This window comes from Oncorhynchus keta, chromosome 6 (assembly GCF_023373465.1).
Source record: "Oncorhynchus keta strain PuntledgeMale-10-30-2019 chromosome 6, Oket_V2, whole genome shotgun sequence".
Taxonomy (NCBI): Eukaryota; Metazoa; Chordata; class Actinopteri; order Salmoniformes; family Salmonidae; genus Oncorhynchus; species Oncorhynchus keta.
The window spans coordinates 17,121,994-17,143,512 of NC_068426.1; the positions used below are offsets into that span (position 1 = coordinate 17,121,994).

Genomic DNA, 21,519 nt, shown 5'->3' on the forward strand with positions numbered 1-21,519 from the left:
TAACTCTTTATCCACATTATAGCAGGGGGTGTAAAGCCATAACACATGTGTTTTTACAGCAGCATACTATGCTCACTAATGTCAAAATCTGCACTGAAGTCTAACAAGACAGCCCCCACAATCATTATATCATCAATTTCTCTCAGCCAATCATCAGTAATTTGTTGTAAATGCTGTGCTTGTTGAGTGTCCTTCCCTATAAGCATGCTGAAATGCTGTTGTCAATTTGTTTACTCTAAAATAGCATTATCTGGTCAATCACAATTTTTTTCCAGAAGTTCACTAAGGGTTGGTAACGGGCTGATTGGTCGGCTATTTGAACCAGAAAAGGGGGCTTTACTATTTTTGAGTAGCTTCCCTCCAAGCCTGAGGGCACACTCTCTAGTAGGCTTAAATGAAAGACGTAGAAAATAGGAGTGGCAATATCGTCTGATATTATCCCACAGTAATTTTCCATCTAGATTGTTAGACCCTGGTGGCTTGTCATTGTTGATAGACAACAATATTTTTTTCACCTCTTCCACACTGACTTTACGGAATTCAAAAGTACAATTCTTGTCTTTCATAATTTGGTCCGTTATACTTGGATGTGTAGTGTCAGCGTTTGTTGCTGGAATGTCATCCCTAAATGTGCATATCTTGCCAATGGGATTCAATCTGTCCTGTATTTACGCTTTGCCTGTTGATGGTTCTTCGGATGGCATAGCGGGATTCTTATAAGGGTTAGAGTCCCGCTCCTTGAAAGTGGCAGCTTAGTCCAAATGTTACCTGTAATCCATGGCTTCTGGTTTGGGGTATGTACGTACGGTCACGGTGGGAACGATGTCATCGATGTACTTGTTGATGAAGCCATTGACTGATGTACTCCTCAATGCCATCGGAAGAATCCCGGGACATATTCCAGTCTGTGATACAGTAGCAAAAGAGTCCTGTAGCTTAGCATCTGCGTCATCTGACCACTTCCGTATTGAGCAAGTCATTGGTACTTGCTGCTTTAGTTTTTACTTGTAAGCAGGAATCAGGAGGATAGAGTTATGGTCAGATTTGCCAAATGGAGGGCGAGGGAGAGCTTTGTACGCGTCTCTGTGTGTGGAGTAAAGGTGGTCTAGAGTTTTTTTCCCCTCTGGTTGCACATGTAACATGCTTAAACAGATTTAGGTTTCCCTGCATTAAAGTCCCAGGCCAAAAGGAGCGCCGCCTCTGGATGAGCATTTTCTTGTTTGCTTAATGCCTTATACAGCTTGTTGAGTGCAGTCTTAATGCCAGCATCGGTTTGTGGTGATAAATAGACAGCTACGAAAAACATCAATGAAAACTCTCTTTGTAAATAGTGTGGTCTACAGCTTATCATGTGATACTCTACCTCAGGCGAGCAAAACCGCAAGACTTCCTTAATATTAGATTTCATGCACAAGGTGTTATTGACAAATAGACACAGACCGCTGGGGTAGTCTGTGCAAACTAATCTTTCAGGAAGAAGCTGTTCTATCTTGCCGATGTATGGAAAACCCAGCCAGCTGAATGTTATCCATGTTGTCGTTCAGCCACGACTCGGTGAAACATAAGATATTAGAGTTTTTAATGTCCCATTGGTAGGATAGCCTTTATCGGAGCTCATTCAGTTTATTATCCAGTGATTGCATGTTGGCTAATAGGACTAATGGTAGAGGCATGTTACCCACTCACCGTTGGATTCTCCAGACCTACGACCGCTATATCTCCATCTCTTCTTCATGCTAATTACAGGGATTTGGGCCTTGTCCGGTGTCTGAAGTAAATTCTTCACGTCCAACTTGTTTAAGAAAAAAAATCTTCATCCAGTACGAGGTGAGTAATCACTGACCTGATATCGAGATGCTATTTTCTGTTGTACTAGACAGTGCCAGAAAAATTTGGTACAAAATAAGTTACAAATAATGCAAAATAACACACACAATAGCACAATTGGTTAGGAGCCTGTAAAACGGCAGCCATCTCCTCCGGCTCCATTATTATCTTCCCAGCACAAGGTGCACTTGTGTAATGATTATGCTGTTTAATCAGCTTCTTGAAATGCCACACCTGTCAGGTGGATGGATTATCTTGGCAAGGGAGAAATTCTCACTAACAGGGATGTAAACACATTTGTGCACAAAATCTGAATGAAATAAGCTTTTTGTGCATATGGAACATTTCTGGGATCTTTTATTTCAGCTCATGAAACATGGGACCAGCACTTTACAGGTTGCGTTAATATTTTTGTTCAGTGTACTTATGACACCTTCAAATGAGGGGACTAGATGCATAAAGTGCTTTCATTTCTAAACGGTAAAACCGATATGTATGAAAATACCTTCAAATAAAAATGTGCGATTCTGTACTGTCGCCTCATTCGAAACATGTATAGAGTATAGAGCCAAATTAAAGAATTGAGCTTCACTGTGCAAATAAATAGTCAGTTTAATATTTACCAAACTTCAAGGTTTTGTAGATATCTCTATTACATCATAACCTTTGCTGATCTTTATGTATGATAATGACTCTTATCGTGCTGCTATCAATTGGCATATTTTACATGTTTGGACAAATTGTTTACTTGCATCACACAATTTACAAGCTGTAAATGATTATGAATAAATGCAATGTTATGGATAGAAGAAGAAAGACATCCTTGTTTAGTTTTTCTGTGCGCGTGCCCGCGCTCACCTTCTCTTGTTTGCCATGGTCCCTCCAGTTTTTGAATAGCCCTGGGAATGGCTCCAACTTGCTTTGTTAACACAGGGCCCTCGACACACACAGCCAGTGACCCTGAGAGCAGGAGCGGTCTGGAAACACCACTGAGAGGGGCCCTGCAGGGGGAGGATCTCAGAGGGGAGGTAGACATGCGAGTGAAAAAGCCGTGCGAATGAGAAGAGGGAGATACCAAATATATATGTTTACCCTTTTTTCTCTTAATTGGTGTATCTCTGATAAGAGCAAATAGTTGACGCAAACAAGTTAAAAACATCACTTCTTTCTGTTTCAACTGTGTTTTCAATTTGATTTGCTGTTGAGATTTTGTTCTGCCTCTTTGAGCTTTAGCGTCTTCAAGGAACTTCAGAGATAGGAAGATCCCACTGGGCAAACACTGGTTGAAGATTTCCTAGGTGACCTCCAGAATTTATTTGTGTTGATTATGGGACCACCCAGTCTATTCCTCTCTTATTTAATCATACTCAAAACCTCATGCTGTAAGTGGAACGTGTCCCCGCTGGCCTGGATAAATGATGTAACTCCAAATCTAAAACACTAATGACATTCGAAGGAGACCCCTTGTGAGTTTCACAATCAAACAAGTGTGTTGTGCTTCACTGTCTCCCTCATTGGCTAGGAACACCAGCTGTGTCTAGGTCTAAAAGCATGGCATACACAGATGTCAGAGGGCATCGTTTTAATGGAAAGGCCTGCCTAGAGCAGAGTGACCAATGCCAGCCTCTTTCTCCCTGGTCTGAGTTTGGACCTCTGCTTGGGTGTAATAAGTAATATTGGGCCACTGACAGGCTGAAAGTGGATAGCATTCAGAGAGTTTGACATTTTACATGTCAGAAAAGCTCCTTGAAGTCCATGCCCAGAATGATTCCTTTCTTCCATGTGCTTACATCTCCATCTGCTGGACATTTTTGTATATCACTAAAAGTAGTACATTTAATCCGTTTTAATAGCAACACTGAAGTCTAAATGACATGACATACGTGTCATATTTTCCTATAAAATAATGAAAGACATGATTTAATGATATTTACTGAAATTGGATAGCGGGCTAATATACTCTGCCCTAAACTATGAGTGGTTAACTTTTTTTGTAAACTCTATTTGATAAATAATTGCAATACTATAACCTTGGTCTAATTTACAAACTGCAATTGTATGTATTTATTGCGCATGCGCAACCTTTCACGGCAAAGTGAACCAAGATGGCGGCTGTTGTTGAAAATGTTGTAAAACTGTAAGTAGCTATGTTCTTTCCCCCTAGCTTGTTAAAGTATGCACATGTGTTTTACGTTTAAATGTAAAGGTCGGTGGTAACAGAAACATGTAAATGGTATCGTAAATTGTCTGAGATGTTCTGTAAAAGAACCGAATAACTCAGTTTTCAAACTGTCAGTACTCGTAGCTAAACTGACCTGCTATGTCAAGTGTTTTTGTATAATGGACACTTTGAAATTAACCAAGTGTCATCATTATATAACCAAACGGTGGGCACTAGTGAGCAAATGTACACGAATAACTGCATATCCGCAACTCTATCCATAATCCTAATTCCACGCGAGTTTGAAAACACCCACGGTGAGAGAGATTGGATGGTGACATGTTAGTTTACAATCATTAGCATGTTAGCTGGCTACTTGGTTATTAAGTTCAGTTAGCTGCAAAATTAGTTCAAATCCTGGTGTTCAATCAGTATTATGAATATATCTGCTGACACTGTCTGCATTCGTGGTCCTGGGATGCTTTCATGTGGAAATGGAATGCATGTTTTTTTTGCTTTCCAACAGAAAATCCATGTCACCACAATGCATTAGTCACTATGACGAACGTCCTTGAGGCATTGTTAAAACTAGCTTTTGCCAAAAGATTAGAGTAATATGAATCAGATGTTCTTCAATACAAATTCTACCAATAAAAAAGAAAATGACCATGGCATGCAATGCAACAAATGTTTCAAACTCGTGAACCGCTGTGTGTTCATCACGGAAACCATTTACAGTTTACGAAGCAAACAGAGCAGGGAAGGAGGGACCTACCAGAAGTTGTCCAATAGAAATCTCGTTTTCTTTGTAAAATGTTTTCTTTAGGCTTAAACCGTTTCGCAACAGAACCTGTGTAATTTTTTATTTAACCTTTATATAACTAGGCAAGTCAGTTAACAAATTCTTATTTACAATGATGGCCTAGTGGGTTAACTGCCTTGTTCACCGGCAGAACAACATTTTGTATCTTGTCAGCTCTGGGATTTGGGCCAGCAGCCTTTCAGTTACTGGCCCAATGCTCTAACCACTAGGCTACCTACTTCCCCAAATAATACAAGTAATACACCCCTGTTGTCTCTCATAGACCTCTTTCCATACCCACTTTCCCGAAAGCTTCTGTATCCCTTTGCCTAAAATAGATTTGATTGTCTTAGTGCTACGAAGCTTTGAAGACAGATTTATGTAAGTAAAAAATAGATTTCACTCAAGCTGATTCGTGTTGAAAAGCTGAGCCAGCAGAGGCTGCTGCTCCCAACCAGGCAGACCGCTGTTGCCAAGCCAACAAAAGAGCAACTGCTGACATTCTCAACAGTGACTGAGTTCAGGGACACAATGATGTAGTCTGCTTGCCTGCCTCCCCGAGGTGCCAGCTTAAACAGGACCAAAAGGTTTTTAGCTGTGGCTGTGATAGATAAAGACTTTGAAGTTTGAACAATTTTAAGCCTCTTTTACAACACGCTAGAGCAGTAGAATTTAGACATGATTTGTTTTTAGAGGTGGTAGGACACATACCATACCAACCTCTTTATGGTAGAGATACATTACAGGTACTGTCAGTTGTTGAACTGATGCATGAAGGTTTATTTATTTAGATCCTTTTGCAGAAGCAGCAGTTACTCTTCCTGGGGTCCACAGTAATGTATCATTCTTATAACAGTATACACAGGCAGTGTGTTTCCTGGTGCTAACTTGTCCCTGGCCGTTCCTCTCGTGTGTGGGTGAAGGCTGGGAGAGCAGTGCTACAGAGACGCCATGGAGCAGTGCCATAACTACAACGCCCGGCTATGTGCCGAGAGGAGTGTCCGAATGCCCTTCCTGGACTCTCAGACTGGAGTGGCGCAGAGCAACTGTTACATTTGGATGGAGAAGAGACACAGGGGACCAGGTAAATACATTACACATCTACACAAATTGAAGTCACATACAGTATTTCAACTACTGAGTTCACAGCCTGGAGTAGTAGGCTATATGAGTTTTTCCAGTACACATTTATGTTATAGCCCTGGACACACCTCATTCAACCTGTCAGGGGCTTGATGATTACTAGAATCAAGTATGCTTGTCTAGGCCACAACGGAAACTTCTACTGTTGGGGGTACTGGAGGACCGGAGTTGTTAAACACTTGGCAGTACCATTCATCTTCTTCTCATGATCTGGAGACGAAAACAAAAGAGATCACTGTAGTTCAAGCACTTGGTAGAAATTGTGTTCACCTATGTTTCCAACCACACCAGTGTGTCGGAGGAAACACCATACAGCTCTAGCCACAAGGAGTCGCTTGAGCACAATGGGACAAGAACATCCCAGCCAGCCAAACCCTCCCTTAACCCAGACGACGCTGGGCCAATTGTGTGAGTCGGCTCATAGGTCTCCCGGTCGCGGCCGGCTGCGACACAGCCCGGGATCGAACTCGGATCTGTAGTGACGCCTCAAGCGTGCCTTAGGCCGCTGCGCCACTCCGGAGGCCATAAAGTGAAAGTTAATGTCTGTTTTATAGGTCATCATAAATGTCTAGGTACGTTAGTGTGCATCTTCTGTCCTCTCTCAGGAGTGGCCCCAGGACAGCTGTACACCTACCCATCCCGCAGGTGGAGGAAGAAACAACGAGCCCTCCCCCCAGAGGATCCCCGGCTGGTCTTCCCCCCTCTAAAGTCAGGTACGTCCTAATCATGGGATACTGGTCAGCTTAATAACACTATAACTGTGTTGACATGTTTGTGTGCCCCTCTGTGCCAGAGTTCTCTGTTGGTTCTTCACTCCTTTGTAAAGGTTGTTTGTGGTTCTCCCTGTCTGTAGAACTGGACTTGGGTTTTAAGAAGGATGCCCTGTCATCATCTGATGGCAGCAGTCTGGAAGCCCTGCTGAAGGGGGAACCCCTGGATAAACGGGGTCCTCCGGAGCTCCATGGGCCAGAAGAGGAGTCCAGTCTGGCAGACTACACTTGTGGGGAAGTTACTCCTGCAGCACGCGTCAGAAAGGTACCGTAGCATGCTCTGGTTGGAGGGATCGTGTGATACATAGCATGGTTTACAGTTTATTACTCCTCCAATGACATTAGATACTACAGCAACATGCATTCTTCTGTCTATACAGAGAGTCCTGGAGCCAGATGACTTCCTGGATGACTTGGAGGATGAGGACTATGAGGAGGACACTCCCAAAAGAAGAGGCAAAGGAAAGGGAAAGGTGAGTGAAGCTATTCTAAAGCAATAATTATTGTTGATGTTACATTTTGCATTACATTTAGCATAGTCATTTAGCAGACGCTCTTATCCAGAGCCACTTACAGTTAGAGACTCACTTTACTCAATGTTACAGGCATGTGATTTGAAATGGTGACTGTGTCCTCTGGCACCATGTCTGTACCTATGATATTGAATATGATGGTGTGTTTGTCCTTAGGGTCGTGGAGTGAGCAGTGCCAAGAAGAAGCTGGATGCTGCGGCGGCTGCACTGGAGGACAAGGACAAGCCTTACTCCTGTGACAGTGAGTCCCAGCAGGGCTTTGGAGGAGAACAGTGGGAGTGCAGATGGCTTTGGAGGAGAACAGTGGGAGTGCAGATGGCTTTGGAGGAGAACAGTGGGAGTGCAGATGGCTTTGGAGGAGAACAGTGGGAGTGCAGATGGCTTTGGAGGAGAACAGTGGGAGTGCCGATGGCTTTGGAGGAGAACAGTGGGAGTGCCGATGGCTTTGGAGGAGAACAGTGGGAGTGCAGATGGCTTTGGAGGAGAACAGTGGGAGTGCAGATGGCTTTGGAGGAGAACAGTGGGAGTGCAGGTGGCTTTGGAGGAGAACAGTGGGAGTGCAGATGGCTTTGGAGGAGAACAGTGGGAGTGCAGATGGCTTTGGAGGAGAACAGTGGGAGTGCAGATGGCTTTGGAGGAGAACAGTGGGAGTGCAGATGGCTTTGGAGGAGAACAGTGGGAGTGCAGATGGCTTTGGAGGAGAACAGTGGGAGTGCAGATGGCTTTGGAGGAGAACAGTGGGAGTGCAGATGGCTTTGGAGGAGAACAGTGGGAGTGCAGATGGCTTTGGAGGAGAACAGTGGGAGTGCAGATGGCTTTGGAGGAGAACAGTGGGAGTGCAGATGGCTTTGGAGGAGAACAGTGGGAGTGCAGATGGCTTTGGAGGAGAACAGTGGGAGTGCAGATGGCTTTGGAGGAGAACAGTGGGAGTGCAGATGGCTTTGGAGGAGAACAGTGGGAGTGCAGGTGGCTTTGGAGGAGAACAGTGGGAGTGCAGATGGCTTTGGAGGAGAACAGTGGGAGTGCAGATGGCTTTGGAGGAGAACAGTGGGAGTGCAGGTTGCTTTGGAGGAGAACAGTGGGAGTGCCGATGGCTTTGGAGGAGAACAGTGGGAGTGCCGGTGGCTTTGGAGGAGAACAGTGGGAGTGCAGATGGCTTTGGAGGAGAACAGTGGGAGTGCAGGTGGCTTTGGAGGAGAACAGTGGGAGTGCAGGTGGCTTTGGAGGAGAACAGTGGGAGTGCCGGTGGCTTTGGAGGAGAACAGTGGGAGTGCCGGTGGCTTTGGAGGAGAACAGTGGGAGTGCAGATGGCTTTGGAGGAGAACAGTGGGAGTGCAGGTTGCTTTGGAGGAGAACAGTGGGAGTGCCGATGGCTTTGGAGGAGAACAGTGGGAGTGCCGATGGCTTTGGAGGAGAACAGTGGGAGTGCCGATGGCTTTGGAGGAGAACAGTGGGAGTGCAGGTTGCTTTGGAGGAGAACAGTGGGAGTGCAGGTTGCTTTGGAGGAGAACAGTGGGAGTGCAGATGGCTTTGGAGGAGAACAGTGGGAGTGCAGATGGCTTTGGAGGAGAACAGTGGGAGTGCAGGTTGCTTTGGAGGAGAACAGTGGGAGTGCCGATGGCTTTGGAGGAGAACAGTGGGAGTGCAGATGGCTTTGGAGGAGGGCCTACTCTCTTTACTCCCTAGGAACTCTCTTGTTGGGAAGCGGACAGTCGGTTGTTTTTCACTCCTGAAATTGTCTTCCCTTGCAGATTAAATTTGGGGTGATGTTGATGTCTTTCTGATTGTCAGTCTTTGAGCGTACTTCCCTGAGTCTCTCTCTGTTCCTTCAGTCTTTGAGCGTACTTCTCTGAGTCTCTCGCAATATACTGTCAGTCTGTGAGCGTACTTCTCTGAGTCTCTCTCTTCTGTCAGTCTGTGAGCGTACTTCTCTGAGTCTCTCTATACTGTCAGTCTGTGAGCGTACTTCTCTGAGTCTCTCTCTCTTCTGTCAGTCTGTGAGCGTACTTCTCTGAGTCTCTCTCTCTCTTCTGTCAGTCTGTGAGCGTACTTCTCTGAGTCTCTCTATACTGTCAGTCTGTGAGCGTACTTCTCTGAGTCTCTCTCTCTCTTCTGTCAGTCTGTGAGCGTACTTCTCTGAGTCTCTCTCTCTTCTGTCAGTCTGTGAGCGTACTTCTCTGAGTCTCTCTCTCTTCTGTCAGTCTGTGAGCGTACTTCTCTGAGTCTCTCTATGCTGTCAGTCTGTGAGCGTACTTCTCTGAGTCTCTCTATGCTGTCAGTCTGTGAGCGTACTTCTGAGGCTCTCTATACTGTCAGTCTGTGAGCGTACTTCTCTGAGTCTCTTTCCTTTTCTCTCTTTTCTCTCCTCTCTTTCAGACACTTTCAGACAAAAGCATATTTCGCAACCTTCTGGACGAGGTATATTTCTCCTTTTTCCTCTGCCTCCAGTCCAGTCTGCTTACTGCCTGTTTGTCTTTCTCTCGGTGTGTGTTAGCTAACATGTAGAATGCTTTGAGGTTAGTGTTGCTGCTTCCCCCTCGTCCACTGAATAAGGTCTCATTTTCAAGGTATAAATCAATTGACTCAGAGTATATGTAACTTGATATGCTTGATGGTGGATTGTGAATGTGTAGTGTGGAGATGCCTTCTCTGTGCATGAGTTCCACCTCACGGTTTAAGAAGCAGTGTACATTTAGGCTACTCCAAGGTATTTGTATTCAGGAACATCTTGGCTTAGTTGGTAGAGCATGTCACTTGCAACTCCAGGGTTGTGGATTCGATTCCCACGGGGGACCAGTATGAACAAATATGAAAATGTATGATAAGAGCATCTGCTAAATGACTTAAATGTAAAATATGTATTTCACACATGATATTGTTGCATCACATCGTGGTCCTTTGTAGCTCAGGTGGTAGAGCATGGCGCTTGTAACGCCAGGGTAGTGGGTTTGATTCCCGGGACCACCCATATGTAAAATGTATGAATGCATGACTGTGTTGCTTTGGTTAAAGTATCTGCTAAATGGCATATATCGCATTATCGTATTGCACACACTACAGCCAATCAAATGTAGTCTGTGTTTTCTTTCATGTCATAATCTGTCTCTTAACTGAATATGTCTAATTTGCATTTCTTTGCTACATTTATTTTGTTCTTAACTTGTCTTGTCCTCCTCACCTGTTTCTTTAGACTGAAATAGTGCCTCTGCTTTTGTGTTGAACCAGCTTGATGTCTGTGCTGGCTGTGTGGATCCTGATGTGATGGGGGGAGAGATTGTTGAGGAATGCCTAACCTGGGTTCTGCACCATGGACCGTGTTGCACAATGGTCTGGAACTGGCGGTCTGACTCGCATAGAGACAGGCGGCCTGAGGTTCAAATTAAATGTTATTTGTCACATGCTTGTAAACAACCAGTGTAGACTAACAGTCAAATTCTGACTTACCGTTCCTTCCCAACAATGCAGAGGGGGAAAAAAGAGAACTGGGGATGGAGATTGTGTTGCAACTGGGGCTAGGGTTGGAACTGGATGGGTGTAATGGGAGATGGGGGCTGGGAGCTGACCCAGTCAGTAATCTGGCCCCTCTAGGTATCAGATGAAGAAATATGATGGGATTGTGTGATGAAATAAGAGAGGGTGATTGAGTGAGTGGATGGATGTCTGGGTGAGCATACCATACCATTGCTCTAGACCAGACACGTGGACACTAATACATCAATATGATTTTCTTCATCAGTAAAAAAAGATCAGATCGAGGCAATATCTTTCAGTGGATAAAAATGTACTCTGTTCTAGTATGAAGGCTACTTAATGGTTTAAGTATGTTTCGTTTTAACACGTGTTGTGTTTGGGGGTTTCTCTGGCAGTCTGTGGGAAGCGTTACAAGAACCGTCCGGGCCTGAGCTACCACTACGCCCACTCCCACCTGGCTGAGGAGGAGGGAGGGGACAAGGAGGAGCCTGAGGTCCACACCCCCACCCCGCCCCAGCCTGAGGAGCCCAAGAGTAAGTCACCATTTGAATGCATTTGAAACCTTTGAATGCAGACCCATACTTGTCATTTCATTCTGTGTTTCTCCCTTACAGCACCCAAGAAAGGTACAGACGGTTTGGCGATACCCAATATCTACTGTGACTTCTGCCTCGGGGACTCAGCCCTCAACCAGAAGACGGGCCAGTCAGAGGGGCTGCAGTCCTGCTCAGACTGTGGACGTTCAGGTAACCCTTCCAACCCTGGCCTTTACCCTGAGAGACAGGGCTAACCAAGGCCTTTCAAACCATTTGTGTATATTTGTATGAGCATGCAAATTAATGCATGTGTGAGTGGTATTTACTTTAGGAAGCTATTGAGTGTGTTCCGAGTCAGACGCATGATGGCGTAGTTACAAAGACCAGTAGTAGTATGATGGAGGCTGACAGTTTGTTCACCCATTCTCTGTCCAACCCAGGCCACCCGTCCTGCCTGCAGTTCACCCCTGTGATGATGGCTGCAGTGAAGACCTACCGCTGGCAGTGCATCGAGTGCAAGTGCTGCAACATCTGTGGCACCTCAGAGAACGACGTGAGTTCACCTGCAGGCGTCATACTTATTACTGTGGGATAAATGAACTACACTGTATATTTAAAATGAAGTGGTGCGCTGATAAACTGCGTTGTATAATGAGCCTGTTGTCTTTTGTCCAGGACCAGCTTCTCTTCTGTGATGACTGTGATAGAGGCTATCACATGTACTGTCTCAGCCCCCCTATGGCTGAACCTCCAGAAGGTGAGAGCAGAGAGCAGGATAATGGATCTATCTGTTCATGATGTACCACTGGGGACCACTTGCCTGTCTAATAGGGGATATTTGAGTCAAAATTTTTGATGATGACTGTTGTGGTTTTATCTCCGTAGGATTTATCTGAGTAGATTTGTCAGAGTAGAATGTCTAAGGTGAGCTCTCAGGCAGCGTAGCCAGACAACGATAGCACGGCCGGGTGTTTTACTGATGAATCACCGCTTTCAGCAGTTAACTAGCCTTGAAATCTTGAAATGCTTAGTCAATGCAAGGTATTAGAGCACAAAATAGCCTGCACCTTTAAATCCAGTGACTTCAACTGGGCTAATGACCAGATGTGGGTCCATGGAAGACAGGATATTTATAGCAAGTCTGTGTGAGTCACTCACCACTCTGTTTCCTTGTGTCCTCTTAACAGGGAGCTGGAGCTGCCATCTGTGTCTGGACCTGTTGAAAGACAAGGCGTCCATATACCGGACACCTAATGCCCCTCCGTTGTGATGGACCCCACCCTCTCACAGGTTCTCCATCACTGGTCAGCAGAGAGGAGTGGGTGGGACAGATGTCTTGTGAAAAGGGAAGCATACCTCACCAACCCCCCTTCTGAAACAGGCCTTGGGGAAGCATACCTTACCAACCCCCCTTCTGAAACAGGCCTCGGGGAAGCATACCTTACCAACCCCCCTTCTGAAACAGGCCTCGGGGAAGCATACCTCACCAACTCCCCTTCTGAAACAGGCCTCGGGGAAGCATACCTCACCAACCCCCTTCTGAAACAGGCCTTGGGGAAGCATACCTCACCAACCCCCCTTCTGAAACAGGCCTCGGGGAAGCATACCTTACCAACTCCCCTTCTGAAACAGGCCTCGGGGAAGCATACCTTACCAACCCCCCTTCTGAAACAGGCCTCGGGGAAGCATACCTCACCAACTCCCCTTCTGAAACAGGCCTCGGGGAAGCATACCTTACCAACCCCCCTTCTGAAACAGGCCTCGGGGAAGCATACCTTACCAACCCCCCTTCTGAAACAGGCCTTGGGGAAGCATACCTCACCAACTCCCCTTCTGAAACAGGCCTCGGGAAAGCATACCTCACCAACTCCCCTTCTGAAACAGGCCTCGGGGAAAGCATACCTTACCAACCCCCCTTCTGAAACAGGCCTCGGGGAAGCATACCTTACCAACCCCCCCCCCTTCTGAAACAGGCCTCGGGGAAGCATACCTTACCAACCCCCCTTCTGAAACAGGCCTCGGGGAAGCATACCTTACCAGCCCCTTGCTGAAAAAGGCCTCGGTTTGGAGGGAAACACCTTACCAAGCCCGTGCTGAAACAGGTCTCGGTTTGGAGGGAAACACCTTACCAAGCCCGTGCTGAAACAGGTCTCGGTTTGGAAGGGAAACACCTTACCAAGCCCGTGCTGAAACAGGTCTCGGTTTGGAAGGGAAACGCCTTACCAAGCCCGTGCTGAAACAGGTCTCGGTTTGGAAGGGAAACACCTTACCAAGCCCGTGCTGAAACAGGTCTCGGTTTGGAGGGAAACACCTTACCAAGCCCGTGCTGAAACAGGTCTCGGTTTGGAGGGAAACACCTTACCAAGCCCGTGCTGAAACAGGTCTCGGTTTGGAAGGGAAACACCTTACCAAGCCCGTGCTGAAACAGGTCTCGGTTTGGAAGGGAAACACCTTACCAAGCCAGTGCTGAAACAGGTCTCGGTTTGGAAGGGAAACACCTTACCAAGCCCGTGCTGAAACAGGTCTCGGTTTGGAAGGGAAACACCTTACCAAGCCCGTGCGAAACAGGTCTTGGTTTGGTTCTTATATGGCTGTTACACAGTTCCAAGCTCAAGTAGGCTTTTGTTGTCAACTATTTGTCAATATATCAAACACAATGTGTCAATATTCTGAACTTGACAATACATGAAGTTTGTTTGAGTGACTTAAACCACAAACCGCTTTTGCCAGCCAAAATACCTGAACACAGTCTCACATACAGTTCATGCACACCACTGTTCAGATCCTACTTTTATTTGGCAAAATGTCAGTTTTGCATGTAGAGGAGATAAATAGTTTGAGTCAATTAGCATGCCAATGTTTGTTCATAATAAAAACATGTTCAAAGGTTTTGTATATTTATATATTTGTATAGAATATAAAGGTGGGAATTATTTAAAAGCTGCTCTCTGTTCAGCCATTACATTCCACTCCTTGACATTCATGTAATTTGCCAAAGACAGGAGTGGCAAGGAGTGGAATGCTAGCTAAAAAGACTGGAGTGGAATGCTAGCTAAAAAAGACTGGAGTGGAATGCTAGCTAAAAAAGACTGGAGTGGAATGCTAGCTAAAAAAGACTGGAGTGGAATGCTAGCTAAAAAAGACTGGAGTGGAATGCTAGCTAAAAAAGACTGGAGTGGAATGCTAGCTAAAAAAAAGTGGAATGAGCTAAAAAAGACTGGAGTGGAATGCTAGCTAAAAAAGACTGGAGTGGAATGCTAGCTAAAAAAGACTGGAGTGGAATGCTAGCTAAAAAAGACTGGAGTGGAATGCTAGCTAAAAAAGACTGGAGTGGAATGACTGGAATGCTAGCTAAAAAGACTGGAGTGGAATGCTAGCTAAAAAAGACTGGAGTGGAATGCTAGCTAAAAAAGACTGGAGTGGAATGCTAGCTAAAAAAGACTGGAGTGGAATGCTAGCTAAAAAAGACTGGAGTGGAATGCTAGCTAAAAAAGACTGGAGTGGAATGCTAGCTAAAAAAGACTGGAGTGGAATGCTAGCTAAAAAAGACTGGAGTGGAATGCTAGCTAAAAAAGACTGGAGTGGAATGCTAGCTAAAAAAGACTGGAGTGGAATGCTAGCTAAAAAAGACTGGAGTGGAATGCTAGCTAAAAAAGACTGGAGTGGAATGCTAGCTAAAAAAGACTGGAGTGGAATGCTAGCTAAAAAAGACTGGAGTGGAATGCTAGCTAAAAAAGACTGGAGTGGAATGCTAGCTAAAAAAAGACTGGAGTGGAATGCTAGCTAAAAAAGACTGGAGTGGAATGCTAGCTAAAAAGACTGGAGTGGAATGCTAGCTAAAAAGACTGGAGTGGAATGCTAGCTAAAAAAGACTGGAGTGGAATGCTAGCTAAAAAAGACTGGAGTGGAATGCTAGCTAAAAAAGACTGGAGTGGAATGCTAGCTAAAAAGACAGGAGTGGCAAGGAGTGGAATGCTAGCTAAAAAGACTGGAGTGGAATGCTAGCTAAAAAGACAGGAGTGGCAAGGAGTGGAATGCTAGCTAAAAAGACAGGAGTGGCAAGGAGTAGAATGCTAGCTAAAAAGACAGGAGTGGCAAGGAGTGGAATGCTAGCTAAAAAGACAGGAGTGGCAAGGAGTGGAATGCTAGCTAAAAGGACTGGAGTGGAATGCTAGCTAAAAAGACTGGAGTGGAATGCTAGCTAAAAAGACTGGAGTGGAATGCTAGCTAAAAAGACTGGAGTGGAATGCTAGCTAAAAAGACTGGAGTGGAATGCTAGCTAAAAAAGACTGGAGTGGAATGCTAGCTAAAAAAGACTGGAGTGGAATGCTAGCTAAAAAGACTGGAGTGGAATGCTAGCTAAAAAGACAGGAGTGGCAAGGAGTGGAATGCTAGCTAAAAAGACTGGAGTGGAATGCTAGCTAAAAAGACAGGAGTGGCAAGGAGTGGAATGCTAGCTAAAAAGACTGGAGTGGAATGCTAGCTAAAAAGACTGGATTGGAATGCTAGCTAAAAAGACTGGAGTGGAATGCTAGCTAAAAAGACTGGAGTGGAATGCTAGCTAAAAAGACTGGAGTGGAATGCTAGCTAAAAAGACTGGAGTGGAATGCTAGCTAAAAAGACTGGAGTGGAATGCTAGCTAAAAAGACAGGAGTGGCAAGGAGTGGAATGCTAGCTAAAAAGACAGGAGTGGCAAGGAGTAGAATGCTAGCTAAAAAGACAGGAGTGGCAAGGAGTGGAATGCTAGCTAAAAAGACAGGAGTGGCAAGGAGTGGAATGCTAGCTAAAAAGACTGGAGTGGAATGCTAGCTAAAAAGACTGGAGTGGAATGCTAGCTAAAAAGACAGGAGTGGCAATATTGAGAGTTAGAAAGCATTGGGCGTTATAAGAGGGCCTTACTATCTCTATCTCGGTGACAGAAAGAGGACTTTGGCGTAACTCTTTAAAAAAAAAAAAAGGAATTAAAGATTGGGTGTTTGCTGCTGTTGTGGAAAGGGAGTCAGAATGGATGCTGGTTGGTATGGTGATTGAGTGAATTTTAGTGTATCCTATGTCCACAGCCAGCCTTTTACCAAAAATAGTTACCTAATCCATTGGTAGACAACACTGGTCTTGGAGAGCAGTTTGACATTTTACTGCCAGTAACGTAAGCAATTTGCTGCACCCGCTATAACATCTGCCAAACTGTGTGCGACCAATAAACGTTGATATGCAGCAGTCCTAATCTGGACCCCTTTTTGACTCCTTGTTGTTATGTATTGGGAGATCACTTAGAAACAGACAACTACCAAGCACAGGACTTTGTGTTTACCTGCCCATATCAGCTCTGAAGTCTCATCCCACCCTGCTCTAACCTGCTCCGCTGTCTCATATCTCAGACTGTCATGCTCTATGATTCCCTTTGTTTATAGACAGAGGAGGGCAGTAATGAGCCATTCAAGAGCTCCTGGGACTGTGGGGAGATGGAAGAATGTTTTTGGGATGATGTGGAGCCATCAGAGGGTCTAGTCAGAAAGTGGTGTGTTACCAAAAACTGCAGACTGGTGTACCTGCACTTGCTATACTGTAGTGTTGTCCTTGGAGGCAACATTATTTGACTTTTTCATATATAGGTCTATACAGTGCATTCAGAAAGTATTCAGATACATTTGTCATTATGGGGTATTGTGTGTGTGGATTGATGAGGGGTAAAAGCAATTTAATCAGTTTTAGAATAAGGCTGTAACGTAACAAAATGTGGATAAAGTCAAGGGGTCTGAATACTTTTTGAATGCACTGTAAATACACAAAGTGTACAAAACATTAAGAACACCATCTTAATATTGAGTACTCCCCCTTTTTGCCCTCAGAACAGCCTCAATTTGTCGGGGAGGGGACTCTACAAGGTGTCGAAAGCATTTCACAGGGATGCTGGCCCATGTTGACTCCATTGCTTCCCATAGTTGTGTCAAGTTGGCTGGATATTTTTTGGGTGGTGGACCATTCTTGATACACGTGGGAAAGTGTTGAGTGTGAAAAACACCTCAGCGTTGCAGTTGACACACGCAAACCGTTGATCCTGGTACCTACTACCATAACCTGTTCAAAAGCACTTCAATCTTTTCTCTTACCCATTTACCCATTGATTTTCTCTGCTTTTCCCCCAAAGCCGGGTGCAATGCTCTCCACCAGTTTGGCTATGGTTACAATTAGCTACAATTACTTTACCTCAAACTAGTGAAAGTATTTTTTTTTTTTTATTACATTTGGATTCATTCTCAGACATGGTCAAAAGGAGAAACAAAAGGAGAAACAGTAGACATTGCGCTCTCTACAGACAGTTAACCAAGTGCATGATAATGTGTGCCCTAAACACGGGTGCTCATGGTCTATTCAGATTTGGATTGATCAAGGTGTAAGGAAGTTATGTAATATCATTTTGCTATACTATCATGTTATATTAATAGCCAACTAACAAATACTAAAGCATCAAACAAGTATTTCTCATTTCATTTGTTTAGCTGTTTGTTTAGAGGCAGTTGCCATTTGGAATATTACGGTTTTGGTTCATTTAAAACAAAAAAAAATGTAAATCGTCAATGATATTTACTCAGTTGATGTAAAACAGTCTTGTAACTTTATTTGGATTGTAACTCTGTTTCCTTTAGGGTACAAGGTTTTGGATTTGTAACTCTGTTTCCTTTAGGGTACAAGGCTGTTTCCTTTAGGGTACAAGGTTTTGGATTGTAACTCTGTTTCCTTTAGGGTACAAGGTTTTGGATTGTAACTCTGTTTCCTTTAGGGTACAAGGTTTTGGATTGTAACTCTGTTTCCTTTAGGGTACAAGGTTTTGGATTGTAACTCTGTTTCCTTTAGGGTACAAGGTTTTGGATTGTAACTCTGTTTCCTTTAGGGTACAAGGTTTTGGATTGTAACTCTGTTTCCTTTAGGGTACAAGGTTTTGGATTGTAACTCTGTTTCCTTTAGGGTACAAGGTTTTGGATTGTAACTCTGTTTCCTTTAGGGTACAAGGTTTTGGATTGTAACTCTGTTTCCTTTAGGGTTCAAGGTTTTGGATTGTAACTCTGTTTCCTTTAGGGTACAAGGCTGTTTCCTTTAGGGTACAAGGTTTTGGATTGTAACTCTGTTTCCTTTAGGGTACAAGGTTTTGGATTGTAACTCTGTTTCCTTTAGGGTACAAGGTTTTGGATTGTAACTCTGTTTCCTTTAGGGTACAAGGTTTTGGATTGTAACTCTGTTTCCTTTAGGGTTCAAGGTTTTGGATTGTAACTCTGTTTCCTTTAGGGTACAAGGCTGTTTCCTTTAGGGTACAAGGTTTTGGATTGTAACTCTGTTTCCTTTAGGGTACAAGGTTTTGGGTTGTAACTCTGTTTCCTTTAGGGTTCAAGGTTTTGGATTGTAACTCTGTTTCCTTTAGGGTACAAGGCTGTTTCCTTTAGGGTACAAGGTTTTGGATTGTAACTCTGTTTCCTTTAGGGTACAAGGTTTTGGATTGTAACTCTGTTTCCTTTAGGGTTCAAGGTTTTGGATTGTAACTCTGTTTCCTTTAGGGTACAAGGTTTTGGATTGTAACTCTGTTTCCTTTAGGGTTCAAGGTTTTGGATTGTAACTCTGTTTCCTTTAGGGTACAAGGCTGTTTCCTTTAGGGTACAAGGTTTTGGATTGTAACTCTGTTTCCTTTATGGTACAAGGTTTTGGATTGTAACTCTGCTTCCTTTAGGGTACAAGGTTTTGGATTGTAACTCTGCTTCCTTTAGGGTACAAGGTTTTGGATTGTAACTCTGTTTCCTTTAGGGTTCAAGGTTTTGGATTGTAACTCTGCTTCCTTTAGGGTACAAGGTTTTGGATTGTAACTCTGTTTCCTTTAGGGTACAAGGTTTTGGATTGTAACTCTGTTTCCTTTAGGGTTCAAGGTTTTGGATTGTAACTCTGTTTCCTTTAGGGTACAAGGCTGTTTCCTTTAGGGTACAAGGTTTTGGATTGTAACTCTGTTTCCTTTAGGGTACAAGGTTTTGGATTGTAACTCTGTTTCCTTTAGGGTACAAGGTTTTGGATTGTAACTCTGTTTCCTTTAGGGTTCAAGGTTTTGGATTGTAACTCTGTTTCCTTTAGGGTACAAGGCTGTTTCCTTTAGGGTACAAGGTTTTGGATTGTAACTCTGTTTCCTTTATGGTACAAGGTTTTGGATTGTAACTCTGCTTCCTTTAGGGTACAAGGTTTTGGATTGTAACTCTGCTTCCTTTAGGGTACAAGGTTTTGGATTGTAACTCTGTTTCCTTTAGGGTTCAAGGTTTTGGATTGTAACTCTGCTTCCTTTAGGGTACAAGGTTTTGGATTGTAACTCTGTTTCCTTTAGGGTACAAGGTTTTGGATTGTAACTCTGTTTCCTTTAGGGTACAAGGTTTTGGATTGTAACTCTGTTTCCTTTAGGGTACAAGGTTTTGGATTGTAACTCTGTTTCCTTTAGGGTACAAGGCTGTTTCCTTTAGGGTACAAGGTTTTGGATTGTAACTCTGCTTCCTTTAGGGTACAAGGTTTTGGATTGTAACTCTGTTTCCTTTAGGGTACAAGGTTTTGTCTTTTTTTCCAGGAAAATAAAAGATTTGACCCTACCTGTATTTGGTGCCATGTCATATTTTCTCTATTACCACAGTTGCCTTTCAGGATCACTGAAGCACTGTTGTATATGTGATGGATCTTTGTGTCTGTGAAACCAAAACATTGGAAATGAATTCTGTACCTTATATTGCAAAGTACAAGGCCTGGTCTTGGTGATCAGATGTAACATTAAGGCACATGGAACAATTCATAACCCTGCTGTTTAATAAACACCATGTCATAAACACAAGCCATTTCCTCAGGCTGTGGATGGACCAATTTACCCATAGAGAGGAACTGAGGGGGAGGGTAGGAGGGATGGAAGATAGTGCAGGGCAAAAATGGACTACATGATTACCATATATGTAGGCAATGTAATGTTCTTAAGATAGAGGGTACTGCCTAAAAGTAGTATCTATGTAGGTTTTCTGCCATTGCCTGTTCTAGATGTCAATGCACATCACATTTACCAAGTCAGTTCATTAAAAAAAACAAAATGAACAGTCAAAAGAGTGGTTCTACGCCTTGCATGCATGCATGGTGTCTTTTACTAGGGCAGATCTGACTCTTCCTAAGCCAGCAGGTAACGTTTAGCTTTGAAAATGTTCAGACAGTGCTGCTGATCTTGTGTGTCCTGAAGGAGGCATGATTGCTGTGATAAGCCCTTCCCCAGTTCCTCTGTCCTGGGCCGCACAGCAGCAGTGTCTTGAAGGTGATAGAAGTGCTCGTTGCAGAGGGCGTAGCAGACTGGGTAGATGGTGCTGTTGATGTAGCAGAACCAATAGCCCGGCTGCCACAGCTTCTCAGGCACCAAGTAGGAGATGGACACCAGCACCATAGTGTTGTACGGTGTCCAGGTCAGGATGAAGGCCAGAAGGACAGCACTCAGGGTCCTAGCTGCCTTCTTCCAGATGGTCATGTTCCTCTTGGCTTTGGTCTGCTTGTGGTGTCTGGAGTCTGAAGATATGGAGCATCTCAGGGAGGACTGCCTGCCCTGTGGGCCAGCTGCACTGTCCCTTACCTTAGACGTTAAGGGTTTGTGGGTCCCTAAAGTGTCCCTGCTCTGGACATCTCTTAGTGGGATTATGGTATTAGGGCTTGTATTAGCGCTTACCCCCTGCTGCTTCTGAACTGGTTCTTCCTCTGAGGAGGAGACAGTAGGTTCTTCCTCATCTAGATTACAGGTGCTGTCTCTGCAACCCTCCCTCTAGCTACCTCTGGTGTTGCTATTCTCCTCTCCCTGCTCTGCTTAGGCTCCTCTCACTGCTCTGTTCCCTACCAGCAGACACCTCTCTGCACCTGCTTGCACTGCTCATGGTGCTGCTGGAGTAAACAGCCCTTCCCTCAGATCCATGGGAGGCACCTCCACTGCTCCGAGACCCCAGCAGCCCCTCCAGATCCTGGGCTTCCTTCTCAATCTCCCAGTAGGTCTTCCAGTACAGGATGCCCATCATGGTGACAGGAAGCTCGAAGGCATCGATGGCTGTACCGAATGTGAGAGCAGGCTCGGTCAGGAACGGGATAGAGCAGTCACCCGTGTCCTGCGAGGACCTGCCCACCACTTGGGGCCAGAACAAGATGGCTGGCCCTCACAGGGTGAAGGACGCTGCCCAGGCCGACTGCCCGGCCCTGTAGCTGAGAGGTCTGATGACCAGCAGGTTCATGACAGAGCCACATG

At 44.7% G+C, this 21,519-nt stretch overlaps 1 protein-coding gene and 2 long non-coding RNA genes across 88 annotated transcripts; 2 read left to right on the forward strand and 1 right to left on the reverse strand.

The window, feature by feature from the left end:
- Window positions 1-3,901: 3,901 nt before the first annotated feature.
- On the forward strand, window positions 3,902-12,582 carry LOC118385082 (zinc finger protein ubi-d4-like). 50 transcript variants are annotated; one of them, XM_035771925.2, is made up of 12 exons: window positions 3,902-3,964; window positions 5,714-5,874; window positions 6,539-6,646; window positions 6,787-6,968; window positions 7,084-7,176; window positions 7,393-7,477; window positions 9,613-9,654; window positions 11,103-11,240; window positions 11,322-11,453; window positions 11,684-11,796; window positions 11,919-12,000; window positions 12,431-12,582. In XM_035771925.2, exons 1-12 carry the CDS (start codon window positions 3,933-3,935, stop codon window positions 12,511-12,513), a joined length of 1,251 nt encoding a protein of 416 aa, XP_035627818.1. In that variant the 5' UTR covers window positions 3,902-3,932; the 3' UTR covers window positions 12,514-12,582. The 50 variants fall into 50 exon arrangements, with proteins under 50 accessions (XP_035627818.1, XP_052376973.1, XP_052376980.1 ...); XM_052521013.1 differs by lacking the exons at window positions 11,103-11,240; window positions 11,322-11,453; window positions 11,684-11,796; window positions 11,919-12,000; window positions 12,431-12,582 and adding exons at window positions 7,800-8,202; window positions 8,234-8,419; window positions 8,451-8,512; window positions 8,761-8,822 and having other exon boundaries at window positions 7,393-7,768; window positions 8,885-9,644; XM_052521020.1 differs by lacking the exons at window positions 11,103-11,240; window positions 11,322-11,453; window positions 11,684-11,796; window positions 11,919-12,000; window positions 12,431-12,582 and adding exons at window positions 7,800-8,202; window positions 8,234-8,357; window positions 8,389-8,419; window positions 8,699-8,822 and having other exon boundaries at window positions 7,393-7,768; window positions 8,885-9,644.
- A 44-nt stretch (window positions 12,583-12,626) lies between these two features.
- Window positions 12,627-13,797, reverse strand: LOC127930737 (uncharacterized). Of its 2 annotated transcripts, none has more exons than XR_008139149.1 (5): window positions 13,648-13,797; window positions 13,509-13,554; window positions 13,103-13,367; window positions 12,809-12,976; window positions 12,627-12,767 (listed from the first exon to the last, which is right to left on the reverse strand). It is a non-coding gene; the product is annotated as an uncharacterized LOC127930737 (long non-coding RNA). The 2 variants fall into 2 exon arrangements; XR_008139150.1 differs by having other exon boundaries at window positions 12,702-12,850; window positions 12,893-13,102; window positions 13,234-13,367.
- Window positions 13,154-19,855, forward strand: LOC118385642 (uncharacterized). Of its 36 annotated transcripts, none has more exons than XR_008139146.1 (7): window positions 13,154-14,440; window positions 15,088-17,898; window positions 17,959-18,594; window positions 18,691-19,156; window positions 19,216-19,289; window positions 19,386-19,570; window positions 19,608-19,855. It is a non-coding gene; the product is annotated as an uncharacterized LOC118385642 (long non-coding RNA). The 36 variants fall into 36 exon arrangements; XR_008139142.1 differs by having other exon boundaries at window positions 18,691-19,119; window positions 19,327-19,570; XR_008139136.1 differs by having other exon boundaries at window positions 18,691-19,045; window positions 19,083-19,156; window positions 19,216-19,570.
- The last annotated feature ends 1,664 nt before the right edge of the window (window positions 19,856-21,519 follow it).

What these genes read in the sequence shown, in the direction of transcription:
- LOC118385082 (XM_052520983.1), top strand. Translation starts at nt 3,933, where the DNA reads ATGGCGGCTGTTGTTGAAAATGTTGTAAAACT. An exon ending in CTTCCCCCCTCTAAAGTCAG is followed by an intron (nt 6,647 to 6,786) that starts GTACGTCCTAAT and finishes CCCTGTCTGTAG; the next exon opens with AACTGGACTTGGGTTTTAAG. An exon ending in GGAGAACAGTGGGAGTGCAG is followed by an intron (nt 7,769 to 7,799) that starts GTGGCTTTGGAG and finishes GTGGGAGTGCAG; the next exon opens with ATGGCTTTGGAGGAGAACAG.